Here is an 18,343-nt window from a genome sequence, read left to right as displayed (position 1 = left end):
GATCTACGAAAGATTCAAACTCACCAACAGAACTTACCAATGGACTAAAATGCTAAATTTAAACACTGAAACTGTTAAAAAAAAAAAAAAAAACTTGAAAAAATTCTGGTGAATGTTTATCTGATCTGAGTGGAGAAGGACTTTAAAAGGAAATGCAAAAAGCATTTGAAAATTCTGTAACTTTTGGAATTCTCTTGTGGCCCAGTGGGTTAAGATCTGGTGTTGTCACTGCAGCTGTGGTGAGGGTTTGACTCCTGGCCCAGGAAATTCTACATGCCATCAGTGTGGCCAGAAAAGAAAAGGAGTCTGTAAATGTTAACAATAAAAATGAACAGCTATCATTTAAAAACAAAACTCACAAACAAAATCAAAAGGCAAGCAAAAGTAGGGAGAAAATTCACAATATTAAGAAAGGAAATATCTTTCATATACAAGAAAGCGGAATGGTAATTAAAAAATGGTTGACAAGAAAACAGAGCATTTTGTATTGACAGAATTTGGTTCAGCGACATATAACAGAAAACAACTGTGGCTTAGATGGAAATTGGTCTCTCTCACATTTAAAAAAAAAAAAAAGTTCACAGCTTGTCAGTCTAGGGTTGGTACAGTAACTCCAGGAGTCATTAAGACTTAGGCTTCTTTCAGCTATTCTACCCCATCCCAAGAGCACTGATCCCATGATCCATGTTGGCTGCTAGACCTCTGGTCATCATGTCCTCATTTAAGGAAGTAGGAAGGAGAAAATGGGGGTGGGTAGAAGGGCACCTCTTTCTCCTTTAAAGGAGACTTCTTGGCAGTCCCACATGATGATTAGATCTCATTGGCCAGAACTCAGCCACACAGCCATATCTAGCTGCAAGGGAGCCTGGAAAACATAGCCTTTTAGGTAAGTAGCAAAGGGCTCAGCTAAAAATTGGGTTTGTTACTAAGAGGGTGAGATGGACATTGGAAAGAAACTATCAACTTCTAACACACAGCTGAACAGAATTCTCAAAAGAATAAATACATAAAAGATTTTAAAAGGATCAATTGTACTAATAAATGAACGTAAAGCAGCCTTCTTTTAGTTTATTCCTGCTAAGATCTTGAAGGGCTGTCCAAAAGAGGACACTCAGGAGCTGACTATCTTAATGACAACTTCCATACAGCTGCCCATTGAGAGAGTTCCCGGGTAAAGGCCCTTCCACCTGATAAACAGCTTCTGACGCTTCTCCTCAGAGTCTCCCTCCAACCCCAAGTGATGTCAGATTCTATAAATACTGGGAAGTGGAGAAAATCCTGCACCCAGGGATTCTCTAACTAAAATTATGGCCACAATTAAATTTTAGGTGTTTTTGAAAGTTCCTTAAAAAATAATATCCTCATGCATACTGAATCAGCAGTTTCAGAACTAAGAAGAACCTCTTCCCTGTGCTTTAAGTGTCACAAACCAAGCATGAAAACTGACCACTAAAATAAGGACTAGTGTGAGGGAGAATTAGGCAACCCTAAGTTAACTCCTTTGGCCAACTGAGAACTTTACATAAGGCTCCAGAGGATGGTAACGTCAGAGCTGCCATCCCACAGAATGCAGAGGACACAGCCAAGCATCGACTCTGAAGGCTGCTTACATTCTTAGGCCTATTTTTAATAGCTACTATGCCTTTTCTCCATCTCAGACTGTCACCAGTCACTTCTCACTATTTAAGTGAAAGACTGCCTTTAGCACCCACTTATCATTTCTGTTCTTTTTTTAACGGTTGTGATTTGGAAACAAAACACAAGAGCAAACATATTTAGTAGAGTCTGGGGGACCTGGTCTTTAGGGTCTGTGAAGCAATGTGATATAATGACTAAACATACAGTGCTCAGTCCCACGTATCAGGAACACCCGGATTTGACTCCTAGTTCTACCATTTACCAGTTGTATGTTCTTGAACAAGTTATTAAACTTCTCTGAGCCTCAGGAGTCTTGTCTCACAATGGGGAAAATACTGTTCTTATCTCATAAATTTTATCACACAATCAGGGTCCTACAGGAAACAGACGACAAAGAAACCAACAAGGGTTAGTGAAGCACTTTAGGGCTGGCAGCAGTGAGGAGCTGTTACCACTTCTGGCCTGAAGGTGTACAGGGAAGAGGTAAGGGAACCCAGAGAGGGCAGCTATCTGTACAGGTGTCTGACAGGAGTTGTGGGATCTAGTGGAGGAGGCAGCTGGCCTACAATGATCCATTGGTGACCCAGGGGAATAGATTCTTGACCTAGTTTTCCTGCGTCCACTGATCTCCGACCAGTATTCCCCATTAGCCACACCTAGCAAAAGGCAGAGGCCAGAAGATGGTGATGCAGTACATACAAGTCAGCCTCCCAGGGCACAGAGCAGATGGAGATGGAGAAAGCAGATCTGGACGGGCAAATGGAAGATGGGAAGATAAAATAAAATAGAGAATGTGATGAGCTTAGCACAGTGCCTCTAACATTGTAAGTCCACAAGTCCTCAATAAATGTTAATTCATTTTGAACTTTGGTCTTTCTCTCTTTCTCTCTTTCTCTCTCTCTCTCTCTCTCTCTCTCTCTCTCGCCCGCTCTTTCTGGCTGCCTTTTTTCCTTGCTGCTTACTTCCTGGTTTTTAATAGGTCACGAATGATTGAGGTGACTTACAAATAATAACGTGCTGTTATCTATACTGGAGGGTTCTGAGGGTTCAATGAGTGTGTTAAAAAGATAACCAGGACTCTGGGGGCTGGGAATGAGAGAAAAAAAAGAAGGGGAGAAGGAAGGAGGAAAGGATGGAGAAAGCTGTATATTCCCTCTCAGGATAGCGTGAACATAGAATTATCTTAGTTTACGATCAAATTATGCACTTACTAGGATGTAATAACAGGGTCTTTGCAACATACTTGCAAGGATACAAAGAGGTCTTCTTGCCCTAAATGCAAAATCTTGTTCTTACCTATAGATTAACTGGTTTTATCTCAGTGCCCCCTTTCCTCCAAAAACCAAGTAGTCCAATTTGTTCACATGGATGTTCAAATACTGACATGCTCTCACTGTGTGCCTGGTTCAGGTGAATCTTATATTCTGATTTGGGAAATGATGCTTGGAGTGAGCTGGTCCTCCCACAGGATGACTCTCAATGGGTAGGGAGGCCCAGCGAGGGGTCTGAGCTCATGAACCTCAGCATTCTTTCCTCAAGCCTCTGCCCACTGCTGACTTGGCCCCTTAGCAATCTGTCTGAACTCTACAAGCTCTTCTTGAGGGTCTGGTATAGGCTGCAGGGCAGAGCCTTCCTGGCTCCCTGTTCTGCTTCAGCAGCCTTCTCACGTGCCCTGACCCACCCTCTCCAGGCCTTTGCACAGGCCACTCTCTCTGCCTGGAACATACCCTCTGTCTCCTTCACCTGGCTAACCACACCTCATCCTCCAAGACCCTTCAGGGGTCACCTCCTCCAGGGAGCCGTACTGGACTTGTCTCCTTTCAGTGCCACAGGGATTGGGAAGCCTTCTGGATGCTCCCATGAACCCTCTTTGATTTTCACACCCAGAGCACATACCACGCAGTCTTGGTTTCCCGGCCTAACTCTCCCAACAGACCTCTTGAGAGGCCTTCACATATTCATTCTGGTTTTACCACCATTCAGCAGAGCGCCTGGCACACAGAGGACAGTCAATAAAGGTTTACTGGATGAATGTATGGGAATAATTCAGAAAAGAGCAAAGAAGTGTCACAAATCCCAAAGCATCAAGTTAACCAAGCTATATGTGTTCTAGAATATTCTTCCTCTCTGGTCACCCTGGTTCTCCTGTCCAATAGCAGTCAGGAAAGGTAGCTTTATGACTATTCACCTGCTCCTTCCTCAGGCTTCTTCTTTTTCAGGTATTCTCTTAAATGCCATTTCCTCAGAGTCTGTCTCTGACCACCTGATCTAAAGTAGTCAGTCACTTGAAAACACATCAGTATATTTTAATTTGCCACAAAGCATTTACTGATAGTGTTGACATTTCATTTATGTGTATGTTTAATTATTTTCTATCTCCACCACTAGACCATAAGCTCCATGTGAGGAGGGACCTCATCTGTTTACAGGTGTATACCCAGCATCTGGCAAAGTGTGTGCCACACAGCAGAGGGTTCGTTCAACATTTGTTAAACGAATGCGTGCTGTTGTTACTGCAGTCTGATTTAATCTGATACATGTCTTCTCTCTTTGCTGTTGGATTAGGTGCTCCAGAGAAACTGGGAAGGGTTTCCCCTCAGCGCGCTGGAGGGTGGAAGGGAGAACTCAGTTCCTTTCCTAGGCCAAGGTAAGATAAGCTGCCTACCTATAGCTTCCTTGTGACCAGACGCTGCTAAGTATTTGCAGGCCCTAGATGCTGGAAATGCCCCTCCATCCAGCTTTCTGTGAGAGCAGCTCCAGCTGCCCATCACCCAGACTGAGAGAGCAATGTGCCCAGAGCTCCTGGATGGCCTGACACCCAGCAGGGAGCAAAGGCAGTGGCCAGCACACTGAGAACAGAAGTCTTCCTTTTCCCATGTGGACCCCTGAGAGGGCGCGTAGCTGCCTGGCTGGGTGCAGCAGCTGGCCCCGACTTACGTGGCTGGGCAGCATGGCTCTCTGGCTCTGCTATAGAACAGGGCTAGCCTTGAGAAGCTGTAGCCTCCCTCCTGCCCTTTCGCTCCTGAAGAAATTGCTCTGCCAGCTCAGTGCAGGGCCAGGCCTGGAGTGTCTCACCTGCCCCCTTCCTTGAAGTCCTTTGGATTACTGGAAATCATAAACTGTGAGAGACAGCCTTTATCACACCTTGAACAGTGCACTCTTAATGTTTAACGCCAGAAGCTGAAACAGCTAGGGACGCTGGCCTCCTGGTTACTCCCAGTTACTGATATTTGCACCTGGTGATTGAGGTCAGATTTGCTTCTCTTAAGTCACATGATTTGCTTCAAGACAGGAAGATGTCAGGGCCATTTGTTGCAAAGGAACCAGGGGCTGATCACAGAAATGCTGCAAGCCAGCTTTGGCAGCAAAGGCTGTGCTTCTTAGGGAGCCAGCCCTAGGAGCATGAAGCTGAAGCGGTAAATGACCCACATAGGGGTCATTTAACTCAGAGCAAGCTTAGGATGCCTTCTTTACTCCAAGATAGCTGCTGAATGGAGTCACTCTGAATCCTTTCTGGAATAGACTGGGACATTAATTAAATAATTAACGAACTCATTAAACATATTGAATAGGCCACTCAGATGATTCTGGTCATTTAAGGGTCTGCAAATCATAGTACCTGCCCCACCCTATGCAGACACCCTAATCTTGCTTCTGGATTTGCTTGGCCTCAGGTATTTATCTCCTGGTTGTCATGGAAGCTGCTCAGATAAACAGCAACACAGCCAACTTGGCTCCTCTGCTAGCCTCAGATCCTTCTGAGAGCAGTGGAGCTCCCTGGTGGCCACTGGTGGCCCTGCCCGCTGGGCTGGACACAGCCCTATACAAACTCATGTCTGATGTCTCTTTGACATGGCCTCTTGCGGCACACAATAGGTGCTCAATAAATGCTTGCTGAATGAAGAAACCCCTGGGGCATATGTTGCCTCTCAGGCTTCAAGGCTCCTTAGATAACCCTTCAATGTTTGCTGTGGCTAGAGAAGGTCCACCCTTGCCAGTCACAGGGTCACCCCAGGCACTGCAGGCAAGGCTGAACATGGCCACTCAGCTCCTCAAGTGATCCAACGGGCTTACAGGCCATTCCTCTGCTCCCAGAGCCAAGTGGACACAGACCTGTGAGGAAGGAGTCAGCTGTGGTCAGGCAACTCTGCTGGAGGGCAGACAGGGACAAAGTTGGGCCTCATTCACACTGGATGCCACACGCCACAGCGTGGCAAAGGCCCCACCACCTGCATGCCAGTGGAATGTCACCTTCACTGTTTGTGTGTCCATCTGAGGGCAGAGCACACCCTCTTACTTGAGGATGGACAGCTGGTCTCAAAAGGACATCACAAAGGGACTAAGAAAGAAGCCACTGTCCTTGTAGACCCTGCAATGGCTATCAAAGAAGGATGATCAGTGTTCTTAGGAAAGACTCTAAAGTGGGGCAGAGTCTCTAAAGTGTGCTTCACAGAAAGCGTGCTGGAGGATGGGCCAGACCAACTCATCTCTCAAGGCCACTAGAGTCAACTACTGCCTTGTTTAGGGAGGCAATGCAGGACTGAGTCTAGATGCTGGACTCCAACCTGTGAAGCCCAGGTCTGCTGCATGAAAGCAGTGTAGCCTTAGGCATCATTTAACCTCTGTTTCTTGGAGTTCCTCTTGTGGCTCAGTGGTTAATGAATCCGACGAGGAACCATGAGGTTGTGGGTTTGATCCCTGGCCTTGCTCAGTGGCTTAAGGATCCGGCATTGCTGTGAGCTGCGGTGTAGGTTGCAGAAGCGGCTCGGATCCCGAGTTGCTGTGGCTGTGGTGTAGGCTGGTGGCTACAGCTCCGATTAGACCCCTAGCCGGGGAACCTCCATATGCTGCAGGAGTGGCTCTAGAAAAGACAAAAAAACAAAAACAAAAAAACAAACCCTCTTTCTTTATTTGGTTGTTCACATGAATTTAAGAAGATAATACAGGTAAAACTTTTAGTATAAAACCAATACATTTATAGAACAATACTTTCAAGAACAACTAAGCAGAAAAGAAACAGGGAAATAAATGGCATGGCATTACATACATCAACAGAAATTTGATTCCCCACCCTGGAGAACAGAAACGATTGCAAATAACAGTACAGCAAAGACAGGTTTGAGCTCTTTGGTTCAGACATTCTAGGCTCCTGAGTCATGGCAGATGCACAGCCTACATGAGGCTGAGCCACACGTGAAAGCTGTTTCCACCCACAGACTGGTGGAGCCCACTGATACACTTAATGACAAGGATGATAAAAATACCTGCCAAGGGCCAGGCACATGCTAAGCAGTCCATGTAGGTTATTTTTATTTAATTCAAACTGCAAATCTGTGAGGCAGGTATTCCTGTTCCCATTTTACAGAGGTAGAAACTGAGAGGTGAAGAAGTTAAATAATTTCCCAAGAACATCCCCACTCACTTGTGTACATACGCAAAGAAGCAGAGCTGGGATTCAAACCCTGGCCTGACGGCAGACCGAAGCAAAACTGTAGGAGCTGTCCATGTTCCGGAAAAACCTGATAGGGTAATCTTTAAATCTACGTCGCTAGGGGCAAGGGCCACTACTGTGTATCTTCCAGGGGAGTGGTCCTCAGGCAACAGGATGAATAGGGCAGCTGGAAAGGGCATCTGCAACCCCTCCCCCACAGGGCAAAAATTGGGCTTCCTTTTTCCAAGGGGTCTTAGGGAGACCCCTCCCATATCCAGTTTGCAGGCCTGAGCTACAGACTCCTGCGGCAGAGTGAGGGCTCAGCTCTGCTCAGGGACAGAGAGTTCTAGAGTACCCACTTGCCACCTGGGTGGTTGCCCCACTGCCCTCCCCACTCCAAGGGCAGTCTCTGGGGTCCCGGGAGGGGGCAGGGTGTGAAGAGGGATCTGGCCAGCAGCAGTCAAGGGGGCCTGCAGAGAGAGGAGTGCTGGAGGCACACCACGCCCAGCCCTACTCTGCCTCTCAGAACACAAGGAAGGAAGTTCCCTGCTTCTGCTACCACAAGTGTCCCTCCCTGAGGACTCTTAAGGCCCTGGACTGAGGGTCCTGTGTGCTGAGGAAGCCCTAATCTCCAAGCCTCTGCCATTGCCAGGACCAGCTGCCAAAGGATTAGACTCAGAACTGTTTCTGTATATTTAACTTTTTTTCCTGGAGACCAACAAGAATCCTGGGGAGAGAACACTGGCCTGGGATTCCATGAGCCATGGTTCCTATTTCTGGCTTTGCCTCTAACTCTCCACATGACCTCAAGTAAGTCACTTGACCTCCCTGGTCTAGACTGTCCTTCCTGTTAAATGGGAATAATTACATAATCATCATCATAGCTGACAGTCCCTGAAGTCTTACTCTGAGCCAGCCCTACGCTAGATGCATCATCGCATTCATCCTCAGAGTATCATTTGAGGAAGGGAGGTACTATTTTCATCCAATTTTCAGAAAAGTGTGGAGGAACAGGGAAGTTAGGGGACATGCCCACAGTCACATGGTTAGTAAAGGTGGATCTGGCTCTCTCGGTGGCTCTCAGAGCTTTTTCTAAGCTCTTCACCACTGTGACATATAGAGTTACTCTATAAAGTATTAGGGACACTTGCAAAAATGTTCTGAAAGCAGAAAAGGGAGGGAGGGGCCAAAAATACAAATACAGATCACAACCCCCTGGACATGAGTGAAGATAGAATCCTAATTCCCTGAAGCACATTCTGTGGAGTCTGTCCACGGAATCGGAGCCCTCCAGGACGGGGAAGACCCCAGGAAGTCACTTTTCTCTTTCTCCTTCTCTTTGGGCAAGAATGCCATGACTAGACAAATTCTACAGGTTGAGACCAGAAAGGTCAAGCAAGGGTGACCAGGTTAGGGCCTCAGCTGTCAGGTGAGGAGGGAGACAGAACCAGGCCTCCCCCTTCCTAGAGGAGAGGAGAGTGATGGTAAAAGGCTCATTTGTGTCAAGGTGGAGGCGCTCCAACCAAAATTTAAACATTTTAATGTAATACTCCAGTATATCTTTTCTAATCTTAAAAACAAATTTTAGGTGGAATTCCCATCGTGGCTCAGTGGTTAACGAAGCCGACTAGGAACCATGAGGTTTAGGGTTTGATCCCTGGCTTCGCTCAGTGGGTTAAGGATCTGGCGTTGCCACGAGCTGTGGTGCAGGTCGCAGACACGGCTCAGATCCCTAGCTGCTGTGGCTGTGGTGTAGGCCAGCAACTACAGCTCCGATTGGACCCCTAGTCTGGGAACCTCCATATGCCACGGGTGTGGCCCTAAAGAGGCAAAACAAAAACAAACACAAAATTTTATTTCACTAAAAAAAACTGGTTAATATTGAGTTCTAAATGTAGTTGGTCCTCTCCCGGCAAAGCTCTTTATCAGGGTTCATAGCTGCGGACGACAGAATTAATGGTGGTTAATACTTCCAGGAAGGGGACTCTACAGAAGGACAGCGAGTAGATAAAAAGGCTCTCAGGGAGGCCTGCAGATTTAGAGGCCAACCAGCCAGGAACAACGTCTCAGCCACACCTTAGAGCTGGGCTGAGAACCCCATCCCAGCTCCTCCTCCCTCTGCTGGCTCTGCTCCTCCCACTCTCCTCCAGGCTCCCTGGTGCACCCCGCCTCCTCCAGCTTTGCAAACAATCCCAACTCAGGGCTATGAACTCGCTGTTCCTTCTGCCTGGAACACAGACATTCACACTGCTTGCCCCCTGGCTTCACCCAGATTTCTGCTCACATACCCGCGCCCTCCTCAGAGAAGTCTTCCTGGGCTGCCTTGTCACGCTATCCCCTCTCTCTGCCTCACTCTTCTCACAGCACCTCCCGCGTTTCAGACACTGAATTAAGCATTGCCTGTATCTCAGATCAAACTGCAAGCTCCATGAGGGCAGGCTGTTTTGTTGGTTGCCGTAAGCCCCCAGACTGCTATGTTTCTGGTGCTTAACTATTTGCTGAATACTTTATGAAGGAATAAACAAAAGAATAACTGGAAAACTTCAAGTAGATGGGGCTTTTGATGTGTTTGTGGGAGGTGAGCACCGCGTCTCACTCCTCCCACAAACCTGATCCTTCTCTTGGAAAACTTCAACATGAACCAATGTGTCATGTTCTCCAGCCTGTGCTGGAAGTTTAGGGTAGCAGCAAGAGTCAACTTGTACTGTGGCTGCAGCTGTGCTGTCATGCTGCCCAGATCTCGATCAGCTCTACGGATCCCACTTTGGAGGGAAGACTTGCCCGGGGACCTGTAGCTCCAAAACTCCCCTGACAGTCTCTGCAGCTCTTGGAACTTGTCTGGACTGTTGCTATGCAGACCATGGAGGCCTGGCTGGGTTCCTGCCCCTTTTCCTAGGCCTTGGACAGGCTGGGAAGTGACTTACCCAAAGTCCTCTTTCTCCCCTAGAGCGGTTCAGCCCAGGGAGTGACACTAACAAACAAATGCAGTCATGTATAGATTCAGAGGGTCATACAAGGTCAGAGTGGGGTGAAGCCTTGGTAATCTGGAGACAGCCTGTCCTCTGCAGATAACGCGAGCCAGTGCAGGTATAAGAGTGTGTGTGGACTCTGGGGTCTGGCAGATCCAACCTCCACCAGCCATGTGACTTTGGAGACTCATTCAAAAAGACAGTATTTGAAAAGCACTGCTTTTCTCAGGTGTAAAATGGAAATAAAAGTCCCTACTTTATACAGTAAGCTTGTCCTCCTGTTCAAAAGTCTTTACTTCCTATTCTTTATGATATTAAAGTCAAACTCTTTGGCCCAACAGTCAAATTGCACTACTACCAAAATCCAGCCAACCCAGCATATCGGGCATGGTCCCTCCAACTCCTCCTGAAGCTACTGCCCCTCTCAAATCCTTGCGCCTGGAGCCACCACCCAATGCCTTCTCTCCTACCTGAGTCTACCAAACCCCACGGGTAGGCCTCATGAAGTCTTCCCTGACCTGGGCTTTTCTGGGCCCTCACTGGTGTAAGTACTGAATGTTAACAGATAGCAACAAAGTTTTGACTCTCCAACCAGAAGGTGGGATCTGTGAGGGCAACCATCTCTTTTATAATGTTTCCCTCAACCAAGTATTAAATAATACATAAAAATTCTTGACTGACTCACCTGCAGTTAGGATTCAGTTAAAATGATCCCAAATATTACCTCTGTTACCCAAGAAAGGAAAATAGATATAGAAATAAATTAAATTGGGAGTTCCCATCGTGGCGCAGTGGTTAACGAATCTGACTAGGAACCATGAGGTTGCGGGTTCGATCCCTGCCCTTGCTCAGTGGGTTAACGATCCGGCGTTGCCGTGAGCTGTGGTGTAGGTCGCAGACTCAGCTTGGATCCCGCGTTGCTGTGGCTCTGGCGTAGGAGGGCAGCTACAGCTCTGATTCGACCCCTAGCCTGGGAACCTCCATATGCCACAGGAGTGGCCCAAGAAATGGCAAAAAACAAAACAAAACAAAACAAAAAAACCTATTAAAAAAAAAAGAAATAAATTAAATTGGAGACAAACGCAAATCACTCCTATTTTTTGTGTACTTCATCTGAGGGAGAAAAAAAAATAAAACTCTATCTCTGACCCAGACTTGTCAAGTAGAGGAACTCCCTAAAAACAATGCATAGAATAAATCACAAGGACTAGTCTCACTTAAAGATTTCAGGAAGGAAAACACAGTTAAACTGAAAACTGTTAACTGGTGTTAAGAGGAAAAAAAAAAAAACAAAACAAAACACAACAAACAGCCCGGAAATGTTTTTAGAACCTTGTCTGTCAAAGTCCCTTAGGGGTTGATTCTCCCTTCAACATATTCTTCCTAACACCTGCTTTTACTAAAAACCCAGCACCAGCGTTGTGTGAGTCAGAAGCAGAGCGAAACTGGACACAGAGGCACCCAGCTGTGAAGCAAATCAACCAGACAGCACTCAAGAGCCGCACTAAGTATGACTTGCCAGGGCCCAGTGGCCACGAGCGTGGGGTCTGGGGAAGTTGGACCAACCTCACCCCAGACCTCCCTCCTGCCTTGTTCCTCTCTCTAGTCCATGCCTCCACTTCCACCACCCCCAACCTCACGTGGCATACACATGGACAAAAGGACTTGACCCAAAGCAATTCCACATTATTTCAAGTGAGACCTAAGGGCCAACCCATTGTTCTTTTTTTTTTTTTTTTTTTTTTTTTTTAATGGTTGCACCTGTGGCACAGGGAAGTTCCTGGGCTAGGGGCTGAATTGGAGCTGCAGCTGAGGCCTACACCACAGCCATAGCAAAACCAGATCTGAGCCACATCTGCAACCTATGCCATGCCCCTGGCACAACGCCAGAATCCTTGACCCACTGAGCAAGGCCAGGGATCGAACCTGCACTCTCAAAGACACAATATTGGGTCTTTAATCTGCTGAGCCATAATGGGAACTCCCTCTTTCTTACTTTTTTTTTTTAAGCAAGAATATTAAAAGAGAGAACTTACAAAACTCAAGAGATATGGAGAAAAATTAGATCTAATAACTTTTTGAATTTACCTCATATTAGATAATCTTTTTGAATGCAATTCTACATCTATCTAAAGAAACTATCCCTTTAAAATTCAAACAACATGAACTTAGTTCTCTGCCTTTCTCAGATTTTTAAAAACAGTACTTGGTCATTAAAGCTTACAGAGTCACAAAACATGGGCCACACAAAACCCGCACACAAAAACGTTCATTGCGGAGAGTTCCTGTTGTGGCTCAGTAGTAACAAACCCTACTACTATCCATCAGGACGAGGATTCAATCCCTGGCCTCGCTCAGTGGGTTAAGGATCCAGCATAGCCATGGGCTGTGATGTAGGTCACAGACGCAGCTCAGATCTGGGTGTTGCTATGGCTGTGGCTTAGGCCAGCGCCTACAGATCCAATTCAACCCTAGTCTGGGAACTTCCATATGGCACAGGTGTGGCTCTAAAAAGACAAAATAAAAAAATAAAAAGAGAGAGAGAGGAAAAATGTTCATTGAATCATTATTCATTATGGCCAAAACATGGAAATAACCCAAATGTCCATCAAATGATGAATGAATAAGCAATGGAATATTATTTGGCAATGAAAAGGAATGGAGTACTGACAAATGTTGCAACATGGATGAATCTCAAAAATATCACGTTAAGTGAAAAAAGACAGGCACAGAAGACTACATATTGTATGGTTCTACTTATATGATCCAAGGATAGGCAAGTCTATAGGGACAGAAAGTAGATTAGTAGTTGCAAGGGGATGATGGAAATGGGGAGATTAGGGAGGTGTACACTTTAAATGTGTGAATGAATCTCATGGTATAAAAAATATATCTCAATAAAGCTGTTTTTTTAAAAAAAGAGGACAAAGAGAAAAATTCCCACAATCACAAGTTAATGACTGCTGTTTTTAAGAATGACTATTGCGGAGTTCCCGTCGTGGCGCAGTGGTTAACGAATCCGACTAGGAACCATGAGGTTGCGGGTTCGGTCCCTGCCCTTGCTCAGTGGGTTAACGATCCGGCGTTGCCAAGAGCTGTGGTGTAGGTTGCAGACGAGGCTCGGATCCCGCGTTGCTGTGGCTCTGGCGTAGGCTGGTGGCTACAGCTCCGATTGGACCCCTAGCCTGGGAACCTCCATATGCCGTGGGAGCGGCCCAAGAAATAGCAACAACAACAACAACAAAGACAAAAAGACAAAAAAAAAAAAAAAAAAAAAAGAATGACTATTGCGTAAGTCTGTTAGTTTGAAACATCCAGAGTTAATGTGTTCTGAGTGGCCCAAGAATAAGTGCCCCAAAGCCATGTTCAGAAAGGTCCCACAGGACAAAGGACAGTTTTTCTTCTACCGACCAAAATTTTAACTCTAATAGTTAAAAACATTCATATATCAGTAGACACTTATAATTGACCTGGCTTATAAAACAGCTGATTCTTTTGAGTTTTTAAAGATTAAAGTATAGTTGATTTACAATGTTGCATCAGTTTCTGCTGTAAAGCAGAATATATGTATATTATACACACATATATTCTTTTTATATTCTTTTCCATTATGGTTTAATCATAGGATATTGAATACAGTTCTATGTGCTAAATCAGTTGATTTCGACAATTTATTTTTATTTTTTTGCTTTTTAGGGCTGCACCCACAGCATATGGAGGTTCCCAGGGTAGGGGTCCAACTGGAGCTACAGCTGCCAGCCACAGCCACAGCCACAGTCACATCAGATCCGAGCCACGTCTGTGACCTACACCACAGGTCACAGCAACGCCAGATCCTTAACCCACTGAGCGAGGTCAGGGATCGAACCTGCAACCTCATGGTTCCTAGTTGGATTCGCTTCTGCTGCACCACGATGGGAACTCCTGATTTTGACCATTGAGATTTGGCTTTCATCAGTAACTAGAACCAGGCTGAGAGAGAGCTATGCTCAGGGAGCTTAGGCCTCATCAGTGGGTGCATCCTCAGAAAGGTCACCAAACCTCCTGGGTGCAGAGGAAGAATTTTCAAATTTTTGAAATCAAACTTTTCCAATTTATGGAAATTACAGTTCTTTCAAATTAACGATACAACTACCTTGCATCAACTGGTACACATAATGATGCACATAGGCAAACAGTAATAAAGGCAAATTTTACCAGTGTGCCAGCAATTCAGTTTAAATGAGATGAAAAAGAAAAATAGTATTATGTAAAATTAGGATAAAAGTAAATTTAGAGAAAGGGGTTGTTTGGGAATTATAATGTTGTTTCCCACTAATTTCACTTTCTTCCTTTTTCAGGTCTATAAGAACAAATACAATTCATCTTCTACCCATAGTGGCCAGCCTTACTTTCTGATAAGAGGCAAGAGCTACAGAGACCTTGGGCAGCCACTTTGACTTGCTATCTTTTAGCTCTGTAAGTAATCAAATATCTGAATCCTGGTCCCATGCTTGTAACAAAAGAATAATATCACCAGTTTGACCAAGTTTTTGAGGACAGTGAACAATATGTAAACCCTGGAGCACAGTGCCAACACACATGGAGGCCTGGGGCAAAGTAGGCACAGGCTGGCGTGATGGACATGGGACCATCCGGCTCCTCGCAAAGAAAGACTTTTGGCACTGATGGGAAATGTCACAGAATCCTTGTCAGGCATGATCTCAAAGGGGCTGCAGTTAAGGGAAGGACATGGCCAAACCTACCAGATGCTGAAAATCAAGGAGGGCCTTTGCTAGATGCCTCATTAGAATGCCAACAAGTGGTATGGTTGCCCTTGGCTTTAAGGACACAAAGTATACTTATTTTCAAATATGAAAATGAGAATTATTGTCTACTGAGGACAAAGTTAACAAATGGGGTTGAAATAGAATATAAACAATTCCCATTCCGCTTCTCAGATTGCAGGACTAATGGGGGTCTTCAGATCAGTAAACTAGAGCTGTGAAATTCCCAGCTGTGGGATGAGGGGAAGATTAGAGGGAAAAACCCTCCAAGGGGCCTCAAGGTCAGGGCAATCAGAGAGACGCTCAGGGCCCTCCTGGGCCAGGGACAGCTCTCTGGCAGCACAGGAACAGTCCACCCTGTGGGCAACTGGAAGAAGGACCACAAGATCCTTAGAAAAAAACACCTCGTACTTCCAGCTTACTACACACTTATTGAATTAAAGGAACTGTCTGGACGGGTATTACCTCCTAGGGTGAGAAAGGGGACAGACCCAAGGTGTAGAAGAGAAGGGACACCACACTCACGATGTAGTGGATGACCTCCTTGCCCTTCATCCACCTGTGACATTCCATTAATGCTTCATTCACTGCTATTGTTTTTTGCTTTTTATAAACAAACTGTGAAAATTAACAAACCACCTCAAAATCAAATACCTGTATTACACTAAAACAAACAAATAAAAAAAACTTAAAAACAAATAACAGAACACAAATAAGAGAAAAGCTTTGCTTGAGCTCCAAACTCACCCATGGCTGGTGGCTGGCATTCTTGTCTCCAGGAGGAAGGAGTCCATTTTCTTGTTTCTCTGCCATCCAGCCTCAGGGCTGTGTGCAGTACAGAAGTCCAGGGCCTGCTGCCACCTGCAGGCAAAACAGAAAACAACACAAGTTATGGTTTAAGTCACTCACCTAAAACTCCCAGCCTGGGCTTGTCCCCAGGGAGCTGGAAGAGCTAGGTCCTGTCCAGGTGCAAGAAACAGAACTTCTTCAGTTCTGTGTTGGGGATCCCACCACAGAGTTGTGACATATGTAGTGAGTAAAAATTCTAAATGATCAAGGGCTCAAGTATTTTTTTTTTTTTTTTTTTTTTTTTTGCCTTTTTGCTATTTCTTGGGCCGCTCCCGCGGCATATGGAGGTTTCCAGGCTAGGGGTCTAATCGGAGCTGTAGCCACCGGCCTACGCCAGAGCCACAGCAACGCGGGATCCGAGCCAAGTCTGTGAACTACACCACAGCTCACGGCAATGCCGGATCGTTAACCCACTGAGCAAGGGCAGGGACCGAACCCGCAACCTCATGGTTCCTAGTCGGATTCGTTAACCACTGCGCCACAACGGGAACTCCTCAAGTATTTTTTGACAGCAGCAGCAAACCCTTACACAGGGCTCACCATGTACCAGACATTGCTCTGAATGACTTACATTTATTAACTCATTTAATCCTCATAAAAATAGGTGAATTGTTTTAGGAGGTCTCTGCCAATCTGCCTGATTATTGAGTTAGGCTGAATAATTAAAATGAAAGCCTTGATAATACCTGATTTTAAAGAGGGTCATATATGAAAACCCTGTAAGAGATTCTGAGCATCCTACAGATCATTCATTCCCCAAATATTTATCAGCTGCCTGTTATGGATTAGACACTGCTCTAGCATCTAGGAAAAGAGGCATTAACACAAAAGACAAAGCCCCTGCTCTCATGGAGAGCTTCTCTTCTGGCGGAGAGAGGCTATGAGAGAAGAGGTGATAAATGGTGTGCCGAAGAAAAAGCAGAGTAAGAGGGAAAGAGAATGATAAGGATAGCTATGCTGTTACTATTCATTCATTTATCCATTCATTCCCAAGTGTTTATTAACCATCCACCAAAAGCAGGCACCCTGCTGGGATGCAATGACAGGCAAAAAACAGACATGGTCCCTGCTTGTAAGGACTACTGACTCACAAAGGAGAGGCACATGACTACTAAAGATGGGCAAATATGTTAACCTATGGTAGGTATGATAGCAGAATGGCACAGGTCCCTATGAGAGCATCCTAGGGAGCTCAAAAGCCTTAGGAAGGCCTGGGATGGAGCGTGAAAAGGAGAAGAATTCTTTTTTTTTTTTTTTTTTTGTCTTTTTGCCATTTCTTGGGCCACTCCCGTGGCATATGGAGGTTCCCAGGCTAGGGGTCTAATCGGAGCCATAGTCGCCAGCCTACGCCAGAGCCAGAGCAACGCAGGATCCGAGCCGCGTCTGCGACCTACACCGCAGCTCACAGCAATGCCAGATCCTCAACCCACTGAGCAAGGGCAGGGATAGAACACACAACCTCATGGTTCCTAGTCGGATTTGCCAACCACTGCGCCACTATGGGAACTCCAGGAGAAGAATTCTTGGTAAAAAGCAGATCATGTGCAAAGGCTGGATCATGGACAGCAAGCAGAAGTAGAGTGGGAAGAGAGGAGGCAAGAGGATGTGGAAAAGGGGTGGGCGCCCTTGCACAACCCTCCCAGCCACGAGACATCCTTATCCTCTGAGAACTGGAGCACCACACAAGGGCCTTAGGCAGAGGAGGAACATGGCTGGATATGTGTGTTTTAAAAAGATGATACTAGGTGGTAGGCTGAATAAGGGTGCTGCCAAAGATGTCAATGTCCGACTCCCCAGAAACTGAATATATCCCCTTACATGACAAAAAGGATACTGCAGACGCGATTAAGTTCAGGATCTTGAGATGGGGGGCGGATCGTCCTGGATCATCCAGGTGGGCCCAATGTAACCGCAAGTGTCCTTACAAGAGGGAAGCCAAGGGCGACATGACGACAGAAGAGGAGTGTCAGAGTGACGCCGTAGGAAAAAGGTGCCTCAGTTTTCAAGATGAAGGAAGGGTCCCTGAGCCATGGAATGAAGGAAGCCTCCAGAAGCTGGGAGTCAACAAAATGATTCTCCTCCAGTGTCTCCACAAGGAAAAGACCCCTCTGAAACCTTCAGAACTGTAAAAGAGTAAATTTGGATTGTTTTAAGCTACTAATTTTGTGGTGTTTGTTACAGCAACAAATACTGGTTTCTATAAAACACAGACCAGAAGTAAGAAGAAAGGGAGGGCAGGAAAGGGTTGTCTAGACTAGAGATGTGCAAGCTTAAAGCACAGCAATTGCAGTGAGGTACAGAGGAGCTGAAAGACCCCTGGAGGGGAGGAGCCGGCCAGTCAAAGGTCTTGCTGGACCCTGGCAGACATTAGTTGAATGCTGCAGCAGGCCTTCTTTAGGCTTGGAATCTGGCTGGCTCACCTCTGACAGAGCTTACCACCTTTTGCAGAAGGAGGAAGCTTGCACCAAGGCTGTAAGGCCCACCTCCAGATAGAGACACAATTTAGTCACTTCACAGGGACCCACCAACCCTCTTCCACAAAGAAGTCCAGGGATTTCCAGGAAAAGCTCTAAGAAGTAACATCCCTGTAATTTCTACTAGGCAAAAAGTAGCAATTGTCTCTGCTAAGCTTTAGGCCTTGTAGTGAACCTTTTTTTCCTAAGAAAGATTCTGTAATCCTGGAAAGGAGG

General features: G+C 45.9%; 1 protein-coding gene across 11 annotated transcripts in view; it reads right to left on the bottom strand.

Annotated features, from left to right (window-relative positions):
• SLC22A5 (solute carrier family 22 member 5) overlaps positions 1-18,343 on the bottom strand; it is a 186,835-nt gene that overhangs the window by 120,211 nt on the left and 48,281 nt on the right. For 10 of the 11 annotated variants that reach the window (XM_021085423.1, XM_021085427.1, XM_021085430.1 and 7 more), the window contains exon 10: positions 15,552-15,665. In XM_021085423.1, coding sequence (XP_020941082.1) covers positions 15,552-15,665 — 114 coding nt within the window. Of the gene's footprint in view, positions 1-8,851; positions 9,008-15,551; positions 15,666-18,343 lie in introns of those variants that run through there. The other variant, XM_021085432.1, reaches the window with a different exon arrangement.

The sequence above is a fragment of the Sus scrofa genome, chromosome 2 (assembly GCF_000003025.6).
Source record: "Sus scrofa isolate TJ Tabasco breed Duroc chromosome 2, Sscrofa11.1, whole genome shotgun sequence".
NCBI classification, from domain to species: Eukaryota; Metazoa; Chordata; class Mammalia; order Artiodactyla; family Suidae; genus Sus; species Sus scrofa.
The sequence above is the reverse complement of the archived record's forward strand: the minus strand, read 5'-3'. Positions and strand labels throughout refer to the sequence as shown.